Source organism: Orcinus orca, chromosome 2 (assembly GCF_937001465.1).
Source record: "Orcinus orca chromosome 2, mOrcOrc1.1, whole genome shotgun sequence".
Classification (NCBI taxonomy): domain Eukaryota; kingdom Metazoa; phylum Chordata; class Mammalia; order Artiodactyla; family Delphinidae; genus Orcinus; species Orcinus orca.
Genome location: NC_064560.1, coordinates 18,341,944 through 18,366,752, shown reverse-complemented (window position 1 = coordinate 18,366,752; position 24,809 = coordinate 18,341,944). Strand labels below are relative to the sequence as shown.

General features: G+C 35.8%; 1 protein-coding gene across 6 annotated transcripts in view; it reads left to right on the top strand.

Moving 5' to 3' along the window:
- CUL2 (cullin 2) overlaps window positions 1–24,503 on the top strand; it is an 83,346-nt gene extending 58,843 nt beyond the window's left edge. For all 6 annotated transcript variants that reach the window (XM_033439298.2, XM_004275901.3, XM_004275903.3 and 3 more), the window contains 12 exons: window positions 3,861–3,985; window positions 5,902–6,009; window positions 6,734–6,793; window positions 7,712–7,840; window positions 7,942–8,028; window positions 9,031–9,183; window positions 9,467–9,544; window positions 14,417–14,483; window positions 18,319–18,521; window positions 20,693–20,794; window positions 23,034–23,150; window positions 23,916–24,503. In XM_033439298.2, coding sequence (XP_033295189.1) covers window positions 3,861–3,985; window positions 5,902–6,009; window positions 6,734–6,793; window positions 7,712–7,840; window positions 7,942–8,028; window positions 9,031–9,183; window positions 9,467–9,544; window positions 14,417–14,483; window positions 18,319–18,521; window positions 20,693–20,794; window positions 23,034–23,150; window positions 23,916–24,047 — 1,361 coding nt within the window. In that variant the 3' untranslated portion in view covers window positions 24,048–24,503. The remainder of the gene's footprint in view (window positions 1–3,860; window positions 3,986–5,901; window positions 6,010–6,733; window positions 6,794–7,711; window positions 7,841–7,941; window positions 8,029–9,030; window positions 9,184–9,466; window positions 9,545–14,416; window positions 14,484–18,318; window positions 18,522–20,692; window positions 20,795–23,033; window positions 23,151–23,915) is intronic.
- The last annotated feature ends 306 nt before the right edge of the window (window positions 24,504–24,809 follow it).

Sequence of the window (24,809 nt, the reverse complement as noted above, 5' to 3'; positions counted from 1 at the left end):
GAACGCACAGCGCCAGGTCTGTTGGATATCCATGTGGGAAAAAAGCAAAATTTGATCTCTACCTCAAACACCATATACAAAATCGATCAATTCATTTTGGGCTTTTGATCTCAATGTAAGGCAGTAACACTTCCAGAAGATAATATAGGAGAATAACTTCATGACCTTGGAGGTAGAGAAAAATATTTTAAATAAGACACAGAAAGCACTAACCACAAGGAAAGATTGATCAAGTTGACTACTTTATCATTAAAAACTTTGGATCATTAAAAAACCATTAAGACCATTGGATCATCAAAATAGCATCACAATGACAGTCATAGGACAAAGGAGCCAAGAATACACAATGGGAAAAGGACAATCCCTTTAATAAATGTTTTTGAAAAAACTGGACAGCCACATGCAAAAGAATGAAACTGAACCACTGTCTTATATCCTACATAAAAATTAACTCAAAATGAATTAACACTTGAACCTAAGACCTGAAGCCATAAAACTCCTAGAAAAAAACAAAGGCGATAAGCTCCTTGACATCCGTCTTGGTGATGATTTTTTGAATCTGACACCAAAAGCAAAGGCAACAAAAGCAAAAATAAACAAGTGGGACTCCATCAAACTAAAAAGCTTCTGCACAGCAAAGGAAACCATCAGCAAAATGAAAAGGTGACCTACTGAATGGGAGAAAATATTTGCAAATCACTTATCTGATAAGGGGTTAATATCCAAAATATATAAAAGACTCATACAACTCAATAGCAAAAAGACTGACTAAAAAATGAGAAGATCAGGGCTTCCCTGGTGGCACAGTGGTTGAGAGTCCTCTGCCGATGCAGGGGACACGGGTTCGTGCCCCGGTCTGGGAAGATCCCACATGCCGTAGAGCGGTTAGGCCTGTGAGCCATGGCTGCCGAGCCGGCGCGTCCGGAGCCTGTGCTCCGCAACAGGAGAGGCCACAACAGTGAGAGGCCCACGTACCACAAAAAAGAAAAGAAAAGAAAAGATCTGAACAGACATTTTTCTAAAGAAGACTTACAGATGGCCAGCAGGTACATGAAAAGGTGCTCAACATTATTAATCATCAGGGAAATGCAACTCCAAACCCCAGTAAGATATCACCTCACACCTGTTAGCATGACTGTTATCAAAAAGGCTAGAAATAACAAATGTTGGCGAGGATGTGAAGAAAAGGGAACCATCGTGTACAGTTGTGGGATAAAAATGAAAAATAAAACTATGATGTGATCTAGCAATTCTACTTCTGGGCATTTATCCAAAGAAAACAAAAACACCCCAAAAAATATATGAACCCTGTTCATATATGTTCATTGCAGCATTATTTACAATAACCAAAATAAGGAAACAACCTAAGTGTCCATTGATAGGTGAATGGCTGAAAATAAACACACACACACACACACAGAAATATCAGTCAGCCATTAAAAAAAAAAAAAATGAAATCTACTATTTTGCAACAACATGGATCGACCTCGAGGGCATTGTGCTAAGTGAAATAAGTCAGACAGAGAAAGACAAATATCGTGTGCTCTCACTTATACATGGAATCTAAAAAACAAAACACATGAACTCATGGATACAGAGAAGAGCTTGGTGGTTGCCAGAGTCAGTGGGGATGGCTGAAGGGAGTCAAAAGGTTTAATAACTTCCAGTTATTAAAAAAATAAGTCATGGGGATGTAATAATGTATAGCATGATGACTATAGGTAATAATACCATGTTGCATATTTGAAAGTTGCTAAGAGAGTAGATTTTAAAAGTTCTCGCAGATATCGTATAATGACGCTTATGTGTGTAATCTAGAAAAATGGTATAGATGATTTTATTTACAAAGCAGAAATAGAGACACAGAGGTATGGATACCAAGGGAGAAAGGGGTGTGGTGGGAGGAATTGGGGGACTGGGATTGACACATATACATTATTGATACTATGTATAAAATAGACAACTAATGAGAACCTACTGCATAGCACAGGGAACTCTACCTAATGCACTGTGGTAACCTAAATGGGAGGGAAGTCCCAAAGGGGGGAGATATCTGTATGTGTATGGCTGATTCATTTCTTGTGCAGTGGAGGCTAACACAACATTGTAAAGCAACCATACTCCAATAAAAATTAATAAAAAAATAAAATAAAAAAGTTCTCATCACAAGAAAAAAGTTGTAAATATGTACGGTGACAGATGTTATCTTGACAGATTGTGGTGATCAGTCTGCAGTGTATACCAATATCATTATGTTATAAACCTGAAACTAACATATGTCAATTATAACTCAGAAAGAAAAAAAAAAGGCTGTCATACGGTTATATATTTGCAATCCCTGAAAAAGGTTTATGTCTAAAATATAAAATAGTCAAGAAGTTTGAACAGGCACTGCAGAATAGAGGTTATCCAAATGGCCAATAAACATATAAAAAGGCTCTCAATCTCACTAAAACAGAGGAATGCAAATTAAAACCAAACTAAGGTATCAGTACTTAGTCACATTTTGATATAAAATGAAAAAGACTGAAAATAATAAGTGTGTGGAAGTGTATAGAGTAACAGGAACTTGTTATATGTTGGACCTAGAGTATAAATCAATGCAACCACCTTGAGACACTGCCAGTGAGTGACTGCTAATGCTGAGCAAACACATCTCTTGCGGTCCAGCTGTTGCTCTCATAGGTGTTCAACCCCCCACCCAAAATGCATGCACACATGCACAAAAAGACATGCACAAGCATGCTCACAGCAACATTGTAATAGCTCCAAACTGGAAACAGCTCAAATGTCCAGTAACAGCAGAATGAATTAAAGTACTGCATATTCACGCAATAAAATATTATAGGAGAGTGAAAAGGAACACATTATAGCTTCATACAACACAGGTGAACCTTGTGAACATGTTGAACCAAAGAAACCAAGCATGAAAGAATTGTATGATTTCATTTGTATAAATGGTTCAAAACAGGCAAACTGAACCTGTGGTTTGGTTTAGTTTAGTAAGTAACTAATCTGTCACGACAGTGATTATTGTTGCAGAAGAACAGGAGGGGTAGTGATTGGGAAGAGGTATGAAGGGGACTTCTGAGTGGAGGTCATGTCTCTTTCTTACTGTGGGTGGTGATAACTTTGGGAGGGGGGTTCACTCGTGATAATTCATTGAGATACACACTTATGGTTTGTACATTTTTCTGTGTGTGTGTTATACTTCAGTAAAAAGTTTAAAATAAAACCCACTACACTGAGATATCATTTTCCACCTCTCAGTGCAAAGATCACAACATTTGTTGGCAAGGGAGCTCCTGGCCACTGGGAGCTCTGTCTAGAAGGTCCTTCTGCAAGACCAAGCTTTGCATGGCAGTCCCACTTCCAGGGATTTATACTGCAGATATTCTTGCCCATATGCAGGATTATTAATTGTAACATTGCAATATCAAGAGATTGGAAACAACCAAATTCCCATCAATTGTTAAGGAATTCTTGTAATGTAGCCATAAAGTGGAGTGCTAAGCAATTGTAAAATATGAGGAAATGCTTTGTGTACTGATGTAAAAAGATCTCTAAGTTAAAGTGTTGTTTATAGTACCTGAAATACGCTACCCTATTAGTATAAAAAGGGGCAGAGGGAAGAATAGCGTATTTGCTTGAATGGGTAGGAAACAGCTTTGAGAAGATACTAAACAACCACAACGTTGCTTTCCCAGGGGAGGAGGATGGGGTGATTGGGAGAAAGGTGTGGGGATCTGGCTCTGCATACTCTTCTGTAATTCTGCATTTGGAACCATATATTACCTATTATATTAAAAACATTTTTAAACTATTTGGAAATTTAATAATAAATTTCTTTTTCCCCTCAGACATGGCAAATATGTATGTCTTACTCCGTGCTGTGTCCACTGGTTTACCTCATATGATTCAGGAGCTGCAAAATCATATCCATGATGAGGGCCTTAGAGCAACCAGTAATCTTACTCAGGAAAATGTGAGTTACATAAGGAACTGGAAAATTTTTCTCTTAATCAGATTATCATGGAGTTTTTCTTTTGACTTTACTGTTTAAAAGCATGAAAGAAAAGTCCTACCATGCCAATAAATGAAACGTCTTTATTAAAATGTTCAAACCTAGAAGTTGTTGGACACATTTTGGAATTATCAATTATTAGAAAATCAGTGAATAAGATAAACTTCTTCCTACACACTGTCGTGTTCATTTAGCAATTGTTAATTAATTTCTCACAGAAAAGTATGTTTGCTGTTTCTTTTTTTTTAATTAATAATTAATTTTTGGCTGTGTTGGGTCTTCGTTGCTGCGCGCTGGCTTTCTCTAGTTGCGGTGAGCGGGGGCTACTCTTCGTTGCGGTGCGCGGGCTTCTCATTGCGGTGGCTTCTCTTGTTGCAGAGCACGGGCTCTAGGCGCTCGGACTCAGTAGTTGTGGCATGAGGGCTCAGTAGTTGTGGCTCACAGGCTCTAGAGCACAGGCTCAGTAGTTGTGGCTCACGGGCTTAGTTGCTCCACAGCATGTGGGATCTTCCTGGACCAGGGCTTGAACCCATGTCCTCTGCATTAGCAGGCAGATTCTTAACCACTTCGCCGCCATGGAAGTCCCTGTTTGCTGTTTCTAAACAGTCTTGTTTCTGTGTAACTGGCATTAATGTTTAGTTAGTTGTAGTGGTAATGGTATTAATCAGTGATAATATAGACAACTTACAATTTGATTTCCTTTTACATGCCCTGGATTTGATAGCCTGGGAAGCAAATTTGGATTAAAACTATCTTCCCTAAATATATGCTTACTACCCAAAATACCCAGCAGTGACCTTCATATCCTTAATCCCCATCTTAAGAGTTCCCTGCCATTTAAATTACTGTTTACAATAAGGTGTCTCCTATCAAAGTGTGTTCCTATTGTCAAATTTTGTTGGACCACCTTCTTTGTTTTTACTAGTGATGGTTGACAAATAAGATAGACATGACATCACATGTCACTTCTCTTTCCTATGTGGAGCTGTTTGCTCCTCCTGTGATGCAGTGATCTGTGTATAGACCTCATTGTTCAGGAGCATTTATTAAATGCTGATCTCCTTAGTTGTAGATTTATTTGTCTTTGGCAGATAATTCTTAGATGTTATGTCCTGCCACAGTAATGCAGCTTTCCCATTTTTTGTAAAACTATTAATTTATATTGCTTAGATCTAATAGCCTGTATTATTTATTAGGTTTCTTAATTTATATTAGTTTTACAGATTCAGGGTGTGGAATGACATTGGGCATAGAGGCATAGAGTTTGGTGTCAAGGCCTGGGAGATGCAAATACAAGAGAATGCGTTTGTAGGAGACTCAGATAATTTTAGCTGACTTAGAAGTCTTAGGTCTAACTTCATAGTTATCTCCATTAAGAATGAAAACTCACTTTTGCACTACTAGGTATTTCTTCTCTCTGAGATGTGGGGAACTGTACTGCCCAACTCTAGGGGTCTCAGTTTTCACAGATAATGGCTTTTTAACTTCTCCTCTCTCTCTCAGCCTTCAGTGCCTTTGAAGGCCGTTTTTATTTACATAATCCTCTATGAAAGTGATAGGCCTGGTAGTTCTGAGATTGTATCTTGTTACACTTAAGATACAGAATTCCAGCACCAGAGAGAAGTGTTTTTTCCATGGGTTCTTCTAGCAGAGGAACTACAGTCCTGCATTTCCAGTGTTGAATGACAGCTAATTTCAACATCAAAGTTTTAGATTTTTAAGACCGTCTTAGCTAAAAACATTTTTTGAGGGTGTGTGTCGTGTGTAACATTATTTGCTTAGGGAAAACTTTACTCTTAAACAACTCTTCACTATGCCAAATTATACCCTTGAACTTCTTAAAATGTGGTTTTGTACTTTGTATTTCATATTTTTAGATGCCAACACTATTTGTGGAGTCAGTTCTGGAAGTACATGGTAAATTTGTTCAGCTTATCAACACTGTTTTGAATGGTGATCAGCACTTTATGAGTGCGTTGGATAAGGTAACTTTTTAATACATATATTCTTATCTATATATGATTTTCTTCGTTTAATCATTATTCTTTAAGGTAGTTTCAGAATTAGGGCTTCTAATTGTGAGATTTCTAATCTGGAGGTGGAGATTCACCTTAACCAACCAATTTCATAGTGAAAGTCAAAATAGAAGTGTGTAACTTAACTTTTAAGTGAGTAATTGAATGATTGAATGCTTGAATTATATGGGAATTGAACTTCCCATGATTATGCTATAAAAGGAGACTTGTTAATACACTAGTATGTTCTGAAAAATACATGTATAATTTTAATATTCTTTATTGCTCATTTTTCCTTTGAATATAATACTTAGGCTATAATGAATAATATTTGAAAGAAAAGTCAATATTATATTTTACAAATTTTTAAATTTAAATTTGCCTACATGGTTGTTGTAAGATTTTTGAAAATATAGTCTTATTTTATGTGTATTCAAATATCAGTAATGAGTTATGAAGAGTATCTTTCAGTAGGAACAGGATTATATGTAATCATTATATAATTACCATGAGGGACACAGTGAGAGGAGTTTACCCTGTGTTAGATATGACAACAGTATTAACAAACTACCCCCAAAATGCCATGTTTTATGTGGGGTAGTAATTTTTGGACGTACAGATTATAGCATATATAGAGCCAGCTGTGTTTTTACCCTATTAATGGTGGCTAATTCCTGGTCTGTCTTCTATATAGGCCCTTACATCAGTTGTAAATTACAGAGAACCCAAGTCTGTTTGCAAAGCACCTGAATTGGTAAGTTTGATGGTTGCATAAATGTAAACATATGAAAAGTCAGCATTAGAAAATGAAAACTGAGGTGAATGTCAAATTAATTTGTTTTTGTAGCATTTTTTAAAAAAGTAGTTGAAATTAATTATTAAAAATAAAAACATCAACACTGTATATCATTTGGCTTTTATTTAAGGAATGCAGTAGGTCATGTCTGTAGCCTTTTCTTAAGAAATAATTGAAGGAGAAAATATTCCATTTTACAATGTTTGGGTTGGAAAGTATGACTGCTTTAAAATAATTTGCATTACTTTACATGGAGATTTTATTTTATCTGAGATCTAAAGGGAATTTGATGAAAAATGTTTGATAACCTTTAAAGGAAACTTGCTTACATGGTTGTTGTGAGATTTTTAAAAAGTACTTATGTAATGTCAGAAATGACAGAACTGCTCAAAACTTACCTAGGTGTTCCATCAAAACTTAATTACTGGGCTTCCCTGGTGGCGCAGTGGTTGAGAGTCCGCCTGCCGATGCAGGGGACACGGGTCCGTGCCCCGGTCCGGGAAGATCCCACATTGCCGCGGAGGGGCTGGGCCTGTGAGCCATGGCCGCTGAGCCTGCGCGTCCAGAGCCTGTGCTCCGCAATGGGAGAGGCCACAACAGTGAGAGGCCCGTGTACCGCCAAAAAAAAAAAAAAAACAACTTAATTACTTATATCATTGCTGTATTGATCATTCAGGGTTGATTAGGTTTTTTACTGTTTATAGTTTTTTAAAAATTTCCCTGATGACATATATTTCAAGTTCTTTAGTGCATGTCCATGATTATTAAAACATAAGCTTGAGGATGGCAAAGACCGTGATCTTATTTTGTGTTGTTGCCACTGTGCCTCCTTTGAGAAGGGCCCTCTGAAAGCGTTACTGTCAATTTCTATTTGAGCTCGCTAAGTACTGTGACAACTTGCTGAAGAAATCAGCCAAGGGGATGACAGAGAATGAAGTAGAGGACAAGCTCACGAGCTTTATTACTGTCTTTAAATATATCGACGATAAGGATGTTTTTCAAAAGGTAAGTTGTGAATCGAGAGGTTTTATGTGTCAGCTTTGATTTATTTTTGAACTTTAAATCATCAGAAAGGAAGTAATCTTTTAAAATATTTTTTAATATAGTTCTACGCAAGAATGCTGGCGAAACGTTTAATTCATGGGTTATCCATGTCTATGGATTCTGAAGAAGCCATGATCAATAAATTAAAGGTACTGTAGGCCTTTGATATGATAGTGTCCTAGAAATTATTCCACTAGCACACAAAGATGTTCATTGTAGCAATATGAGTAATAACAGGAAATAATTCATCAACAGTTGACTGGTTAAATGTAAAGTGGTGTAGTCTCATGGTGGGATATGCAAATGCTGTATTAAAGGACAAAGTCTCTCTATATGTTGATATAGAATCATCCACAAGATAACGTGTTAACTTTACAAAAAACTTGTATTACGTATAAAGGAACACACCTAAAATATTCCTTTAAGTACAAGTTTTGTGGAGTGCATTTGAATTTCAGTTCACTTTTATGTCATTTTAGCTTACACACTGATAAGATAAGCAGTTGCTAATTTTATTTAACCTGAGTTTTTCAATAGTTGATAATTTTCCTGTATGGTATGCATTGAATATGTGGTCCTTTTTAAATATACCAAAAATAATTTACCCTTTAATTTTTAGAGGTAATGTTAACAAAACTTTTTATATCCCAAGATTAGAGATCCAGATTTTCTGACCTGGTGATGGCAGAGTTTTGAATAACTTCAAAGAAATAGATTTCTTCATTACTCAGTTAATGGTGTTAAAAATCTGCCTCAGTACCCCTCCTTTTTAACAGATATTCCCAGTTATCTTTCATGTGTATTTGATACTATCTGTAAACATTATAAGGTATCATCTTACATTCAGTAATGGAGCATTTTATAGTATTGAAATGATATACAGATTTATAGAAAAGTTCTTCTTTTAAAGGGAAATTTGTTGTTTCATAAATATTTGTTTTCATTCACTTATTTAATCTGCATTAAAAAAAAGGAACTTTTGAAAGGTTTTGAATAGCTGCTTTGGGTCATGAATAATACAGGCCTTTGGTGTAAGTGTACAAGCAGGACCTTTGACCATAGACCTAGCAGTAGCAAAGCATTCTTAATAATTAGTATGGTTTATTATTTTTGTTTTTAAGTCATATGTTTTTTAAAACTTTCTTTTACAGCAAGCCTGTGGTTATGAATTTACCAGCAAGCTACATCGGATGTACACAGATATGAGTGTCAGTGCGGATCTGAACAATAAGTTCAACAATTTTATCAAAAATCAAGACACAGTAATAGATTTGGGAATTAGTTTTCAAATATATGTTCTACAGGTATGAATATGTGTTTCATTGTGAGCATTTACTAACCATTTCAAATACTCTGATACAAATGATTAATAGATTGATGCCTGATTACCTTTCTTTCAATCAGAATATTATAGCTTCTAAAGTTATATGTTATATTGATCTGGAATGAACCGTGCCTTGATAGTAATGCTGGTGGGTTTTATCAACATTTTGAGGAAGGAGAAAAAGGTGCTTTAGTTGCTTAAATCATTTTATAAACATTTACTTTCAAGTGAGATGTTTAACTATTTGACTTTTCTCCTTCTAGGCTGGTGCATGGCCTCTTACTCAGGCTCCTTCATCTACATTTGCAATTCCCCAGGAATTGGAAAAAAGTGTACAGATGGCAAGTTGGCAGAAAATATATTGGAAGACCTAAGGAATTTTAATAATTATCTTCACGTTATATCACTTTAAATATTTCTCCGAAGTCTTGAGGGCTCACATGATATAAAAATATATTCACAAATTATTGTTATTCTGCCTTGTTATTGTTATTCTTCCTCAGTACCCTCCCTAAAAAGGAGGGTACTGAGGAAGACTGTAAATTATTGTAGTTTCTAATATTAAAACTAAAATGCTAAGGGTGTCAGTTCTTTGTCAAAGCATGTCTCTTATTCTTAGTAAACCTGTTATCTGTCTTAAGTAGTTCTAAATTACAAGGATTTTGATATTATAAGAAAGTTTAGAATCCAGTACTTACAACAATCATTTTCTAATTTTTCATTTGAATATTGAGCCATCTTTATAATTCATTTATCCCTTATAATAGTTATTTTTATTCTGGGCTGTAATTTAGGTAAATATATGTAGAATGTGAAATATTCTAGAAGAAATAGATTGAAGCTGGAAAATTCAAGTAAAAATGGCTTTAAAGTGTGACTGAATAGAAACCATAGACTTCTTACCCAAAGCTTTTAAAGAGACTGTGGAGACTACATCTTTAACAGCTGTTGAGATGTAACTTGTACCATACGGCTTACTCATGTAGTCTTGTAGTCATTGTATCAGGCTGCCGTAACAAAATACCACAGGCTGGGCGGCTTATGAATGACAGAGATTGATTTCTTATGGTTCTGGAGGCTGGAAGTCTGAGGCCAGGGTGCCAGCACGGTGGGATGAGGGCCTAAGGTGACAGACTTCCTGCTGTGTCCTCACATGGTGGAAGGGGCTAGGAATCTCTGTGGGGTCTCTTTCATAAGAGCACTAATGCCATAGATGAGGGCTCCATCCTCATGATCTAAGCACCTCCCAAAGGCCCCACCTTCTAAAACCATCACATTGGGCGTCAGGATTTCAATATGAATTTGGGGAGACACAACATTCAGGCCACAGCACTATACAGTTCACTCAAAGTGTACACTTTCATTGGTTTTCAGTATATTCACAGAGCTTTGCAACCACCAGCACCATTTTAGAACATTTTAATTACCCTAAAAGAAACCCCCTACGTATCAGTAGTCACTCCTCGCCTTCCCCAACTCCCTCCCCTCTCCCTAGCCCTAGGCAATCTGCTTTCTTTCTCTGTAGATTTGCCTGTTCTGGACATCTCATATAGAGCTATGTCACGCGTGCTTTTGTGACTGCCTTCATTCACTTTGCAGAAGAATGTCAAGGTCCATCCATGTTTGAGTCTGTGCCAGTAGTTCATCCCTTTTTATTGCCAAATAATATTCCATTGTATGGAGACACCACACTTTATTTATCCATTCATCAGCTGTTGGACGTTTGGGCTGTTTTGACTTTGGGGTGTGTAAGTAATGCTGCTATGGACATTCACGTACAAGTTTTTGAGTGGATGAACATGTTTTCGTTTCTTTTGAAACTGACCCTTTTTGATTCTCTAACTCACCAAAGGAGGCTTATCTTTTAATAGTCTTTTACTTCACAACTTGAGGTTATGAACCAGTGAGTTATGCATATGTTTATGAAGTTTAAAATGAAAATGGTATTTCATTATACTATTTACTGGAGATGTTCACAGTGTGTAGTTTGAATCATTACATTATGTATGTATGTTATTTTTGCTTCTTTCAAAATAAGGATTATAAATCAAGTAACACAGTGTAAGCTCCGGAATCATAACTCCTGATTTTAAATGTCTGCTCTTCCGTTTACTGTGCTCTGTGACTTTGTTCAAATAACTTCCGAATTTTTTGTTAACTGATAATACTACTACTCAGAGTGTTAATATGAAGATGAAATATGTAAAGCGCTTAGTCTGGTATATAAGAAGTACTCAATAAATGCTGAAAGTAGAAGTAATAGTTAATAGTGATAGTAGTGGTAATAGCAGAGTAGCCAGGTAGATTTCAAGATATCATGCATAAGGTGGACTTTCCGAATAGGAGTCTAATTTAGGATTTTCTGCGTCTTTGAAAAGGCATGATAGTGCAAACCATCTTAGAAACTTCATGAAGAAGAGCATTTGTTTGGATGGGCAGAATATGATCCCAGGGCAGGGGATGGGGTAACCAGGTGTAAAGCACTTTGATGTATTTGTGACCAGGCAAGAGAAAGAAAACTGACCCCTCACCTTTGACAGTCTTAAACCTTATTTCTTCTTAAGAGCCTGCTTTTCCAATCGAAATTAAGGGACAGGGTGGGGGCTGGCAGAACTAAAATCTCCTTTAAGTTTGTTATTCTTCTCTTTCTCCTTGAAATAATTATTTGCCAGTAATTATTGGAGTACTGGCATCAACCCCTTAAACTTTATTTATTAACATATGACCTTCCCCAGGTTCCAGTGTCCTCATTTACAAACAGGAAGTGGGTTTCTTTCTGACTATAAATTATGATTCCAAGCATATCGTTCTCTCAGTTTGGACTTTCTCTAATTACCAGTAGAGGGAGTTTGTCCTTACATTTCTCCTAGTAAATCCAAGTTTTCAGCCACATAAGAATGAAAATCCATCTGTGTATTTATTATTTTATTTTTCACATGTAAATTAATTCCCTTTGCTTTAATGGTCGTCTAGATATTTCCCATCTTTCCCTTAAATATAGCTGTTTATCAGAAATCACATCCATTTTACACGTATCTTAAAACTATGGAAATTAAGCTTTAATTGAAAGCAATTTATTTTGGGGACTTCCCTGGCGGTCCAGTGGTTGAGACTTTGCCTTCCAGTCGGGGCAGGTGGGGACGCAGGTCGATCCCTGGGTGGGGAGCTAGGATCCCACGTGCCTCGGGGCAAAAAAAACCAGAACATAAAACAGAAGCAATAGTGTAACAAATTCAATAAAGACTTTAAAAATGGTCCACATCAGAAAATCTTAAAAAAAAAAAGTACTTTATTTTGCATATTAGACCAGTATATCTTAAATCTACTTTTGTACCTGGTCCACAAACCTGAATAATAACTAAAGAAATATAAGGTAGTGTATATTAGTGTAGCTCTCTGTTTGAAGTGAATACGCTCATCAAATATGAAACATTCATTTTTAAGGCCCCTTGAGTTTCAATTAATGCCCTCAAATGGTATTTGAAAGATGCTCTCTGTTAGCCTGATTATTATAACTATTAAGCCTGACTTTAACATGAGAAGTTTAGTCAAGGTATATTTATTACTAATAAACTTTGATAACACAGTTATTTAATGATATCGTTAAGCAAGATGTTACAACTTTTGTCTTTTAATACCAGATGAATTGATACTACTCTCATTTGGAACTGAATCTTTTTGTTCTTGACTAGCTGTGGATATGAGAATCTTTATAATCAGATTTTAAATTTAAGGATAAAGGAATGCTTTCTTTGGCATATTGATATCATCAATAAAACTTTAATGATGGTACTAGTTGCTAGGGCTATAAAGAGGTAAAGCATGTGCTTTCAGAGCTTGGAATATACATTCTAAAGCTAGTTTTGCACTTACATAATTTGTAAAGAGCATTTTAAACTTTGGTTTTCTCAGTTTCAAAAATGTTTTATTTTGCTTTTGTCCATAAATTCCTTATAAATGTTTCATAATTACAAATTGTATAGTAGTAATTGAATTTTATTGACACCCAGGGAGATTATTAGTCAGAGCATACCTCTGGGATCCTTTTATGACATACTTTGATTTTTTTCTTTGTCTAGATTAGGACCAGGCAGAAAATCATAAGTATTCCCGGTGCCAGTCATTTCCTATTTATCATGCCAAAGGGCTGGTGAATTTGCTCATAGAGGAGAATGCTGCACCATTGGAGGGAAAAAATGCTCAAGTTTCAGCTTCCCAGGACTATCTTGGAATAAATTGCTAAAAGAATTCACCAGTTCTCCTGGCTGGCAGCTGTGAACTTTTGTTGTAAGGAGTGGGCATAGTGCAGCTTACAGGTCAAATGTTGCTGATTGCTTTATTTAAACTTCATTTTGAAAGTACAGAAAGTAAAGTTTGAAGTACAGATAAAAGCTTTAGGTATATTACATATGGCTCGTCATGCTAAAAGTATGTCCACAATTCTGAATTGTGATGTGATGAATATATTTATTTTTCAGTTTTATATGGAAGTTGAGTTTTTATCTTTTTTACATTTCAGTATCATTTTCTCGCTGTAGATTATGTACTAGCTCTTTAGAAGATATGAACTCTCTATTTTTTGGACTGATGTCCTACATTCAATCTGAGGGAGGAATTTTAAAAATTTTAAAGCTATGTTAATAGAATGTTAAATTTAATTTTTCACAATAATGTCAACAAAAGATACAAAGACCGGCCTCTGAAGCTTTGCTTGTATTAGTGTTTGACTGTATTTGGAAGTTAAATCATGGATGTCACTTTTGGAGTGATCACTGATATTATTCAACCCGTCCATTCAGCAAGGGTATATGCTGGCAAATAGGAGACTAGAAATGAAGGTTTGATTTATATTTTCATGTTGAAATGCGTATGGTAGTGGTTTTGGTCAGGGATTTTATTTATAAAGTCCAAATTGATATCATTCAAAATGATAATTTCTGAATTTATACAAAAAGTTAAATTTGCAGGGCTGTGGTTTGGTGGAAAGAACCCCAGACAGGGTTTTAAGTGAAAAGAGCTGGCCTGATATTTATATGATCTTTGTCAGGAACTTGCATAGATGTGTTTTCTCATCTGTAAAATGAGTAAATATACCAGATGGGCTCTAATGTCTTCTCTAACATGAATTTTTTTACTTTTTTAGTGTAGTGATAGCCAAGTAAGTTAGGTTGTAGAAGCTGAAAATAATTTGATTCCTTTTTTCTTTTTTACAGTTTGAATTATTTTACAGCCAGCATTTCAGTGGAAGGAAACTTACATGGTTACATTATCTTTGTACAGGTAAAATGCATTTAATTATATCTAGTTTAATGAAATTTACCTGATATGATTATGTTAAAAATTTGGAAATCGATTTCATAGGCCCTAATTATAGTTGTTGTTTTTTTCCTGATTTTAGTTTTTAACCTTTTCTTCTTCATCTTCCTTTCTGGTTACCATTAAAGCAACTAATAATGAAGTTCAAGTGAAGCACTTTTTTTCTTTTAATTTGCATTCCTTTTATTATGAGTAAAGTTGAGCACGTTTTTATATGGTTAAAGCAAGTGCAGCATTTTTAATAGTGTTTTATAATTATGCTACTTATAAGGAGTTTCTGAATTTTATAATGGTTTCCTATATTTCTGTAACAAATCACTTTTTATAGATACTAGGAATTTTATTTAGAAACCCAGGCTTGATGAAACATATCTTAAAAACCTCTTCTCTCTAGATATGGCAGATATCCTCAAAAATTTCATTAACTATTATAGCATCACAAGGAGACCTAACCATTTGATTTTTGTGGTACTGTAGTGAACGGCAGTAGTAAACGCTTTTTCCAGAATGTCCCAATTAACTTCCAGTACTTTCCAGTTTTAGAAAAGTTTAATCAAAATCTAATCATTTCCTTAGCTTCTTCCTGGAACAGTGGGGTCTACTAATTGGAAAGTAGGATTAATACTTTGAGTGATTAGAGCCTCTATTCAGTTTCTCTAAGCTGCCTGAAGATGTTAGCCAAAGCAAACACTCAGAATTTCTCTACTTTTGCTAAAGCTATGCTTTGAAAAGTACATTGAATCAACTTTCTCTTTGTATAAGAGGGAAAGGATGGCCATGTATGTTAATGTCTCTTAGAAATGGTACAAGAAAATCTGATTAGTTGCCGTACCTTTATTTAGGAAATTCACTCACCTAAGAGAAATTTCATCTAAGTAGTTTCTTGTAAGTACCATTTATTTGACTACTTTATATTTGGAATATGATGTCTCATTTTGTTAGTAATACATATTAGTACATAATAATTAGTACATAGTAATACATATCTTTACAAGTTTATGTTTATTGAACAAATTGGGCATTTTAATTTTTTCAGTAGTTTGTGAAATAAAGAGATGTTCATTGATATTCTTAGTAAGTGGTCGCTTAGTAGTTGGCCTTTAATTTTACATCTATTGTGAATTTTTTATATTCTCATTTAGTAAATATAATTGATTTTAAGGAAAAAAACATTGCTGGACCAGTGTTTTAATGTATTTGGATTAAGTTTACTTTTACTTCCCCTAAATATCTATCTTGGGGAGTTTAAACTCCTTTGCATTACCTCAGCAATAATCATTCTGTCTCCTAAAGTAGTTTTAATGAGGGATTTACTATTTTGGTGTTTGGCAACTAGTTATATATTCAGATTAAGATATTATTGGTGAGAATACTTCTTTGGTGGTCCTGTGTACTTGTGTTGCATTACATCAGAAGGCACGTGGTGTCAGACTGTCCCACTGTGAGAGGCAGTAAAGTGGTCACTTGGTTGATTGAGGTGATGTTTCCATTGTGAGGAGACCTTTTCAATTAGCAGGTGATCTGAGGGGTGACACTTAGGTCCCAAATGAATACCATCTTCCAGGAACAACTGTATCTGATGGTTGTAGCATCCACTGGTGATCATTGCTTCAATCAGTTATCTTCTTCCTGGTTGCAGATCAGTGATACTCTGTCATGCACTCAGCATTTAGTAGCTGACATTCTTCTGTAAAAAAAACTTTTCCTTAGAGACTAGGTTGCTGATAGGTAGTAGAGGAGTAACTTGGATTAAAGTATTGTGAGAGTTCTGCCTACTCTTTATTTCTGGTAATTGTTAATTACCAATTCAATTATGGTTGTCTGATTTTTCAAGTATGTATGTATTGGAATGTTTTATTCTAGCTTGGAGGTTCTTAAAGTTTGTCAACGTATTCTGAAGGTTAAATGACCTCTTTGTCATTTTCCTTTTCTATTTACACAGCAGTAATTAAGTGAATCATCCAGATTTGGGATTTCCTTTCCTTCCTCCACCCCTTCCCCAGTCTTTCCAGCCATGAGCTGAGTAATAAGAGAGTGGTGCTGAAAAAAAGTGGAAAGAGGTCCATGTACCCCGACACCGATAATTTATTGAAAAATAGCAAGAAAAAGTCATAAAACACAACTAACAAGTTTTCCTGTTTTTAAGGGATGCAGAGTGGATTTGATATCAGTAAATGATACTTAGACCCCTTACTTGGCATTGTCTCCTAATGCTCTTTGGGTTCTTGTGGCAGAAGCCTCATTCTGTTTCCAAACCCATGGTAGTACATTGCAACATCTGTGACAGCTAGGTGATGGTCCTAGCTTAATCATATAGGTGCTTGAGGCATTATTTTATACTTGTTTCTGGGATATGATTAAGCAGTCATTGCACAAATGGTGTAATGCAGTTTCCATGATTTTTTTTTTTTTGCCTCTCACCGCGTTTTCTAAGCTTTAATGTTGAGATGAGGCTCTTAAAGTGCTCGTTATACTAATTGTTAGTAGGACAGTCCTAATGACTGTAGTCTACTTAAACTCTGCATGAATTGGATATTCCAATTAATTAAACTTCCTTTCATGAAAATTCAGAGATTAGGAATTTTTTCTCTAGGTGTTCCTATCCAAATAATTTTGAAAAATATTTCTGAATATCAGTTTTTAAAAAAATAAGTCGAGGCATAATGCAAGTTAGCATAGGCATCTGTGTGGTCATAGTAAGCTGGAGAATTGACTTATATCCTTTAAAGTCTTTAATTACATAATGAATTAATATATATTATTAAATAATAAAGGAAGCATACAATCTTGATCAGAGTTACTAATTACCACTACTAACAGGGAGAATGCAGCCTCTGGGGTAAGTTCATGTAACATACAGCTTCCTTGAGTTAAAATATAGAGCCCTAAAACCAGATCTCATGCTGATATAGTTTATAATTCATTAACAGTCAAATAATGCAGGATGTGTGTGTGTGTGCTTGTGTAAGAGAGAGAAAGAGAAATACAATCACTAAACCATAACTTTATTCTTTAGGAAGCAGTTCTTTGACTTGCATTAACTGTTTTTACATGTTGCAAGTGCATAACTGTTTTACACACTGTTTGTTAACAAACTCTTCAGTGTGCTGCCCCCTGGAATGGGTAGAACTGTAGTTGGCCTAAGCCTGATGTACCTTTCTAGCTCTCAGGGTAGTGTAGGGTCCAGAACATTGTTATTCCATCAACTATTTCAACAAAATAATGCATCTGCCTGTTTGTCTCTCTTCCCATTTGTGTTTGTTCCTAGAAAATTACTGGGGAGAAAAACATTATCTATGAAACAAAATAGCATTGTTATATTTTGGCAGAAATTATGGTTTAGACACTTTAGTACAGGTGTCCTCCTGTATGCTTGAACCTTCCCTGGGGTAGATGAGATACACACATAGGAGGCAGTTGCTGGTAGCAGGCTATCATGCTCTCCCTTTGTCTGTCTGTTTCTCCTCCTACCTCCACCTCCTCTTACTTTTTTTCTGCCCGAGTCTTAGCCTTCCTATTACTATTTAAAGACATTGTTTGAGCTTACTGGTAATGTTATGATAGCTTAACCATGATTTATACTACATACTCAAAACTAAGAGCCGTCCCCTCCATCCCCCCCACCCCCGCAAACAGATGATTACATTGCTGGCAGGAATAGCTTTGCAACAATTTAACCAAGAGTTCTTGGTTCACTCTTTCAGGAGAAAATATCTGAAATAAACAATTATTACTGAGGTAATTTTGGAATGCTTCTTTGAATGATGAGTTTATTGTCACAATTTTGTTTTAATTGTAGGTGAAGTTAAAATGAACTATTTGGGCAAACCGTACGTAGCTATGGTCACAACATACCAAATGGCGGTTCTTCTTGCCTTTAACAACAGTGAAACCGTCAGCTATAAAGAACTTCAAGACAGCACTCAGATGAACGAAAAGGAACTGACAAAAACAATCAAATCATTACTCGATGTGAAAATGATTAACCATGATTCAGAAAAGGTATGGGGTAATAGTTCAAGGAATTTAAGCATTATAAGTATTAAAGCTTTTTCATGGGATGTTTGCAGTTTTAAAAGTAAGGTTATAATTGTTAATGCCCTTTGTTCTTTGAGAAGCACTCGAATCAGCTACATTACTTCAGGCTCCTTATGGCCAAGAACTTGAGGCGTCACAGAGAAGGCTGTCTAAGTTGGTACTCGTGTGCCCTTTATAGATTGATTTTATTTGTCCTATACTGTGACAGTTTACTGAAAAATTATTAAAGAGTTGACAGCAGAAGGATTCTGGTTAACTGAGGTTTTAAAACTGTAGTCTGTCCTAAATCTTGCTGGTTTTTTCCCCCATATGTTTAGTTAATATTTAATTACATGGTTCTGTGATAGGAAATGACAGCCTGTTGATGTCTATTTATACACATATTTAATATGTATAACTCCATCTCAGGTGCTGTCACTCTCATGTCCCTGAATTTCAGGACTCAACTAACCCCCATATATATATATATATATATATTTTTTTTTTTAATTAATTTGTTTATTTTTGGCTGCATTGGGTCTTCATTGCTGCATGTGGGCTTTCTCTAGTTGTGGTGAGCAGGGGCTACTCTTCATTGAGGTGCGGGGGCTTCTCATTGCGGTGGCTTCTCTTGTTGCGGAGCACGGGCTCTAGGTGCGCGGGCTTCAATAGTTGTGGCACACGGGCTCAGTAGTTGTGGCTCACGGGCTCTAGGGCACAGGTTCAGTAGTTGTGGTGCATGGGCTTAGTTGCTCCGCGGCATGTGGGATCTTCCTGGACCAGGGCTCGAACCCGTGTCTCCTGCATTGGCAGGTGGATTCTTAACCACTGTGCCACCAGGGAAGTCCAACCCCCATATGTTTTTAATATCTGTCCTGAGAATTAGCAAGCTGATAGTATATTCCTTTTTTGCTTTATAACTTTTTTTTTCTAGTAACATGTTTTTGTTTTTAAAGTATGTCTTGGATATTTAAATGGTTAAAAAAGCAACAGATATGGGTTAAATCTCCTGCTTCAGATTATTGTGCCCATAAGAAAAAAGTCTTGTAAATGATGCTTCATTTTAATTTTGGTTCATGGCCTACGACTTATTTCTCTCATGAGTTCATTTTGCTAATGATGACTTTTGTAGCCTATAATTGAACAGCTCTAAATGGCATATATGCTGAAATTCAAATCAAGCTTTTCTTAATTTTGAGAAACGATTAATTTTTCTGACTTCAGAAACTTAACAAAATATTAAGTTCTTAATATTAAGGTTTTAATTAAGTCAATGAATTATAAGTAAAAGTTTTTAAGTTTAAAATTTTAAGTTTAAATTTTTAAGCTTAAGTGCCTAAAAAGTTAAGTATTTTTCTAAAGCATGTTATTTTTACTGCCCAAAAATGTACAAAATAAATATTGATAGGTTGTTTGCACATTAAATTTTAATTATGAATCTGGCATTCTTTAATAGAGTTTCTTTGGTTATTATTGAGAAAGTGCCATCTGCCAAGTGCTTTGTGGTCCTGCTGGTGGACAGATTCCACCGTATGACATGCGTGGCTTTCTTAAGCCCAATAGAGCTTAAGAGCTAAAAATTGGCTTAACAACTTCCACTTGAGAAAAGTCCACTTGCTTTTGGCAGAGTGAATAAAATGGGCGTTGAGGGCTGATGTCAGAATCACACCGGGGTGGTGAGGAAGTGATGCTTGTGTGCCATTGGAACCAGTTGGCTTCTCTAGTCAGGTTATTTTAATTGGAATTTTGTTACTGCAGCATTCCAAAAAAAAAAAATTTGGTTGTTTGGTTTTTCAAAATGTGATGGAAAACTTATGAGCCTTGCCATTTCATAAAAATTTAAATGTTAAAATTCTGTTTAAGCCAATGAGCTTGACTCTTGTCAGATTTATCTGGTGGTCATGTATTAAACAGTTGGGCCAGAAAATAGCTTTATTCTAAATCTAAGCTGATTAAAATTCTATCAAGCATAAAATTAGGAAAGAATTGTTTTTTCCTTCATTGTTTGACAGAAGACAATTATTTTTCTCTTAAATAATATGAGAGTTGAGTCTTTTTTCCTTGGTCATTATTTAATTTCATGGCATATTATTTGCAACAATTGTTATTTAGTGATTTTATTTTTATAAATGTAAATGAATTATTTTTAATTGTAGGAAGACATTGATGCAGAATCTTCATTTTCATTAAATATGAACTTTAGCAGTAAAAGAACAAAATTTAAAATTACTACATCAATGCAGAAAGACACACCACAGGTAAATGCTTTCTAATGTCGTTTCTTTTGGAAATATTTAAGCATTGGACTTTACAAGTGGTAATATTGAGACCAATGCAAAACTTTTCATATCAAAATTATGATACATCTTCTCTGGTTTATTTTTTGCATTGACTAACCTTACAAACAGTATTTTAGATTTTAAAAACAGTAGTATAATGAGTATCTTAGGGAAAAGCTATCGTAGTTTAGTCATATTTGCTCTTTTGTTTCTGTTTTTTTCTCCCAGTTTTAATAATTGTCACACAGCACAGTATAAGTTTAAGCAGTACAGCATAATGATTTGACTTACCTACATCATGAAATGATTATCACAGTGAGTTTAGTGAACATCCATCATCTCATATAGATACAAAATTAAATAAATAGGAAAAAAACTTTTCATTGTGATGAGAACTTGTAGGATTTCCTCTCAACCGCTTTCATAGATAACACAGAGCAGTGTTAATTGTATTTATCATGTTTACATTCCATTTCTAATCATCATTTATAATTGGGAGTTTGTACCTTCTGACCCCCTTCATCCAATTTCCCCTCTCCCCACCCCCGCCCCCTGCCTCTGGTAACCACAAATCTGATCTCTTTTTCTGTGAGTTTGTTTGTTTTTGAAGTATAATTGACACTGTGTTAGTTCCTGTTACACAACATAGTGATTCAATATTTCTGTACATTTCAAAATGATCCCCATGACCGGTCTAGTTACAATGTGTCACCATACAAAGATATTACATAAATTACTCCACACTGTACATTCCATACCCATGACTCATTTATTTTGCCACTGGAAGTTTATAACTCTTAATCTCCCTCACCTATTTTTCTCTTCCCCTCATCTCCCTTCTGGCAACCACCTGTTTATTCTCTGTATCTGTAATTCTGTTTGTGTTTTGCTGTGTTCGTTCATTTGTTTTGTTTTTTAGATTTCACATATATGTGAAATCATACAGCATATGTCTTTATGTGACTTATTTCACTTAGCATAATACCCTCTAGGCCCATCTATGTTGTCACAAATGGCAAGATTTCATTCTTTTTTTATGGCTGAGTAATATACCATTGTGTATATATATCATGTCTTCTTTATCCATTCATCTATTGATGGGCCTTAGGTTGCTTCCATATCTTTGCTATTGTAAATAATGCCACAATGAACATAGTCATATTTGCTCTTAAACTATATTAACATATATGGATTTGCTTTGTATTCTTTCCAAAAATTTCTACCTTGAATAGTAATATAATCTCATATTTTTCATTTGTAAAATATCAGAAGGTTTTACAACACATTTTTCAAAGAAAAGTTGTAGAAAATGCTTCTCAAACTTTCCTGTGCAAATGAACCACGGGGGATGGTGTTAAAATTCAAATTGTGAGCTTGTTGGTCTGGAGTGGGGTCCGACCCGGGGTGAGCCAGTTTGCACGGTGAACATCTGCTGTTGCAGTTGTTCTGGGGCAGCCTATTCATATCACTGAAGTTTCCTGATTGCCTCCTATGTGCCAGCCTGACCTTGGGCTCGGGGCAGGATGTGAAGGTATCAGAGATGCCAGGCCGCTCCAGGGACTTACTCCCCCATGGGAGACAAATGTTAATTGCTGTTAAATTTGAACCCTAAAATGTTCAAGATCTCATTTTCCTGTAGGCTAACGATACTAATTTGTAATATGGATTGTATTTTCTCTTTTAAAAGCTGTTATGAGATCCCTACTGATGTGGCATTGCCTGCTTGTGCCTCTCCTCCACTGTCTTTCCTTGAGCTCCATGCAGAGAGGCCCTTCTGGCCCATCCTTGCTGGCTTCTCTGCTGGAGTCAAATGGAGCCCTTCACAGCTCTTGCCCTTGAAGCCTGCTCCAGTGTGCACTTGGAGCCAGTTACTAAAGTCTACAAGCTTTGTGGTATAAGTTTTTACTCATTGATAGGACAGCAGTCTTGAAAACTATTACTCTGTCACTTAAGTTCTCCTTTATTGACTACTTACACTGAGTACAATTTACAGTAGTGTTCATTTTTTAAAAAATAACCTTCCAACTTTAAGTTAAGAAATTATACATAACTCACTGTAAATATTCTTTTGGTAATGGTTATGTTATATTGGGCACATAATTGTATAATTTGATTCTCAGTATTGATTGGAGATTTATTTAAACTCACAAATAAAATGAGTTAAAAACAAGTGCAGTGAATTAATGTCTCATTGGCTTTTTTTGTCCTTGTAAAACAGGAAATGGAGCAGACGAGAAGTGCTGTAGATGAAGATCGGAAAATGTACCTCCAAGCTGCTATAGTTCGTATCATGAAAGCACGAAAAGTACTTCGGCATAATGCCCTTATTCAGGAGGTAAAAGGGGGAAAAGTCCTCAAGACCTCTTGGGGCAGAGGGTGTTAGGATTAGGAATGTTTCTTTGTGAAGATGTTACAGAAATAATACGACTCCCAAATAACATAAAGAAATGCTTCATTACTTAATGAGAACAGTACTCACTTAAAATTTCAGTATTAAACTCATGTTTGAATTTAGAGGTCTAAGCCGTACCGATTCAGTCTTGTGTCCAGTTATTGAAGGACGTGGACCACATCACACACTCACTCGTTCCATGAATACACGAGCATCTACCATGTGTGGAGCACCGTGCTGGTCACCATGGGGTGCAGAGCAGCTCAGGATGTGGCTCCTGCTGTTTTGGAGTTCAGTCTAGTAGGGAAGAAACGCGTTATTGAAATAATATGGGAGTAAATATAAAATTACACTCACATGCAACAGAGAAAAGGTATACAGTAGCATGAGAATGTGTATAAAGGTCTTGACTTGGGGGTGTGGTGGAAAGCTTTCCTGAGCAGGTGTTACTTCAGCTAAGAGCTGAAAGTTGAGTATGGGTTGAGTGGAAGCTTGAGGGGTATATATGAGTAGTTAGATAGATGAATTAGTTTATGGTTTAATTTAGTTACATATGACTATTAGATTTTGCTGTATCCATGTTCTTCACAGTTTTTATTCCTTCACAACATAAAGGTCGGGCTTTTTCCTTAGCTTGCCTAAAAAGTTATTTGCTCCAGTGCCCCCCCCGGTGAGAAGAGCACTTAAACATCCGTGTCTCTCCCACAGGTGATTAGCCAGTCAAGAGCTCGGTTTAATCCTAGTATCAGCATGATTAAGAAGTGCATTGAAGTTCTCATAGACAAACAGTACATCGAACGCAGCCAGGCGTCAGCAGATGAGTACAGCTACGTAGCGTGACGCGCGCTTCCCCGGTGTGGATGTGAGAAGGTCATTGCCATCGCCATCCGGTGTGTCCTGTGGGAGAAAGCAGGCCTGTGCCTCCATAATTTGGCCATTTGGCAGCCCCTGTTTCTCTGCTGTTTACAACATCACCAGTGCCACGTCATGAGCGTCAGAGAAAATGCCTAGAGATATTTCAAGCTCATGTCATTATGACATTTCTTAAAACTTTATTAAAAAAGAATGAGTGAAGTATTGCTGAAATGTGGAAATTTGGCTGGGTACCATGCTTTTTCTCCCCTTCACGTTTGCAGTTGATGTTTTTTTTTTTTTTTTTTTAATGTATCTTAAAGGACATAAGATAAAAAACTTAAATATTGTAATATGACAGATAACCTAATAATTGTATCTACATTAAAATGACAAACATGATATTGCTGCTTGTCAAATAAAAAAATAAAGAAATAGAATGCCTTTTTTATGTGGATGGAATATCACAAAATAATACATATAAATGTCCGTGAGTTTTCAAAGCAGCTCATGCAACTTTAGTTGCATTTGTATCTGAACAGTGTAATTCACTTATACTCCTATTTAAATCCTACATGAAAAACGTCTAGATTGTTGTTTTTGAATGCATAAAGATGCATTCATCATAAAGAATGTTTTATTTTTATGGATTAGAACTACATTGGATTTGAGCATTTTGAATAGTGAGGATTTAATTCCATCAAGAGTTTCTGGTGGTGTCCTGCTGCAGCTCAGAACCAAAAGTGAGGG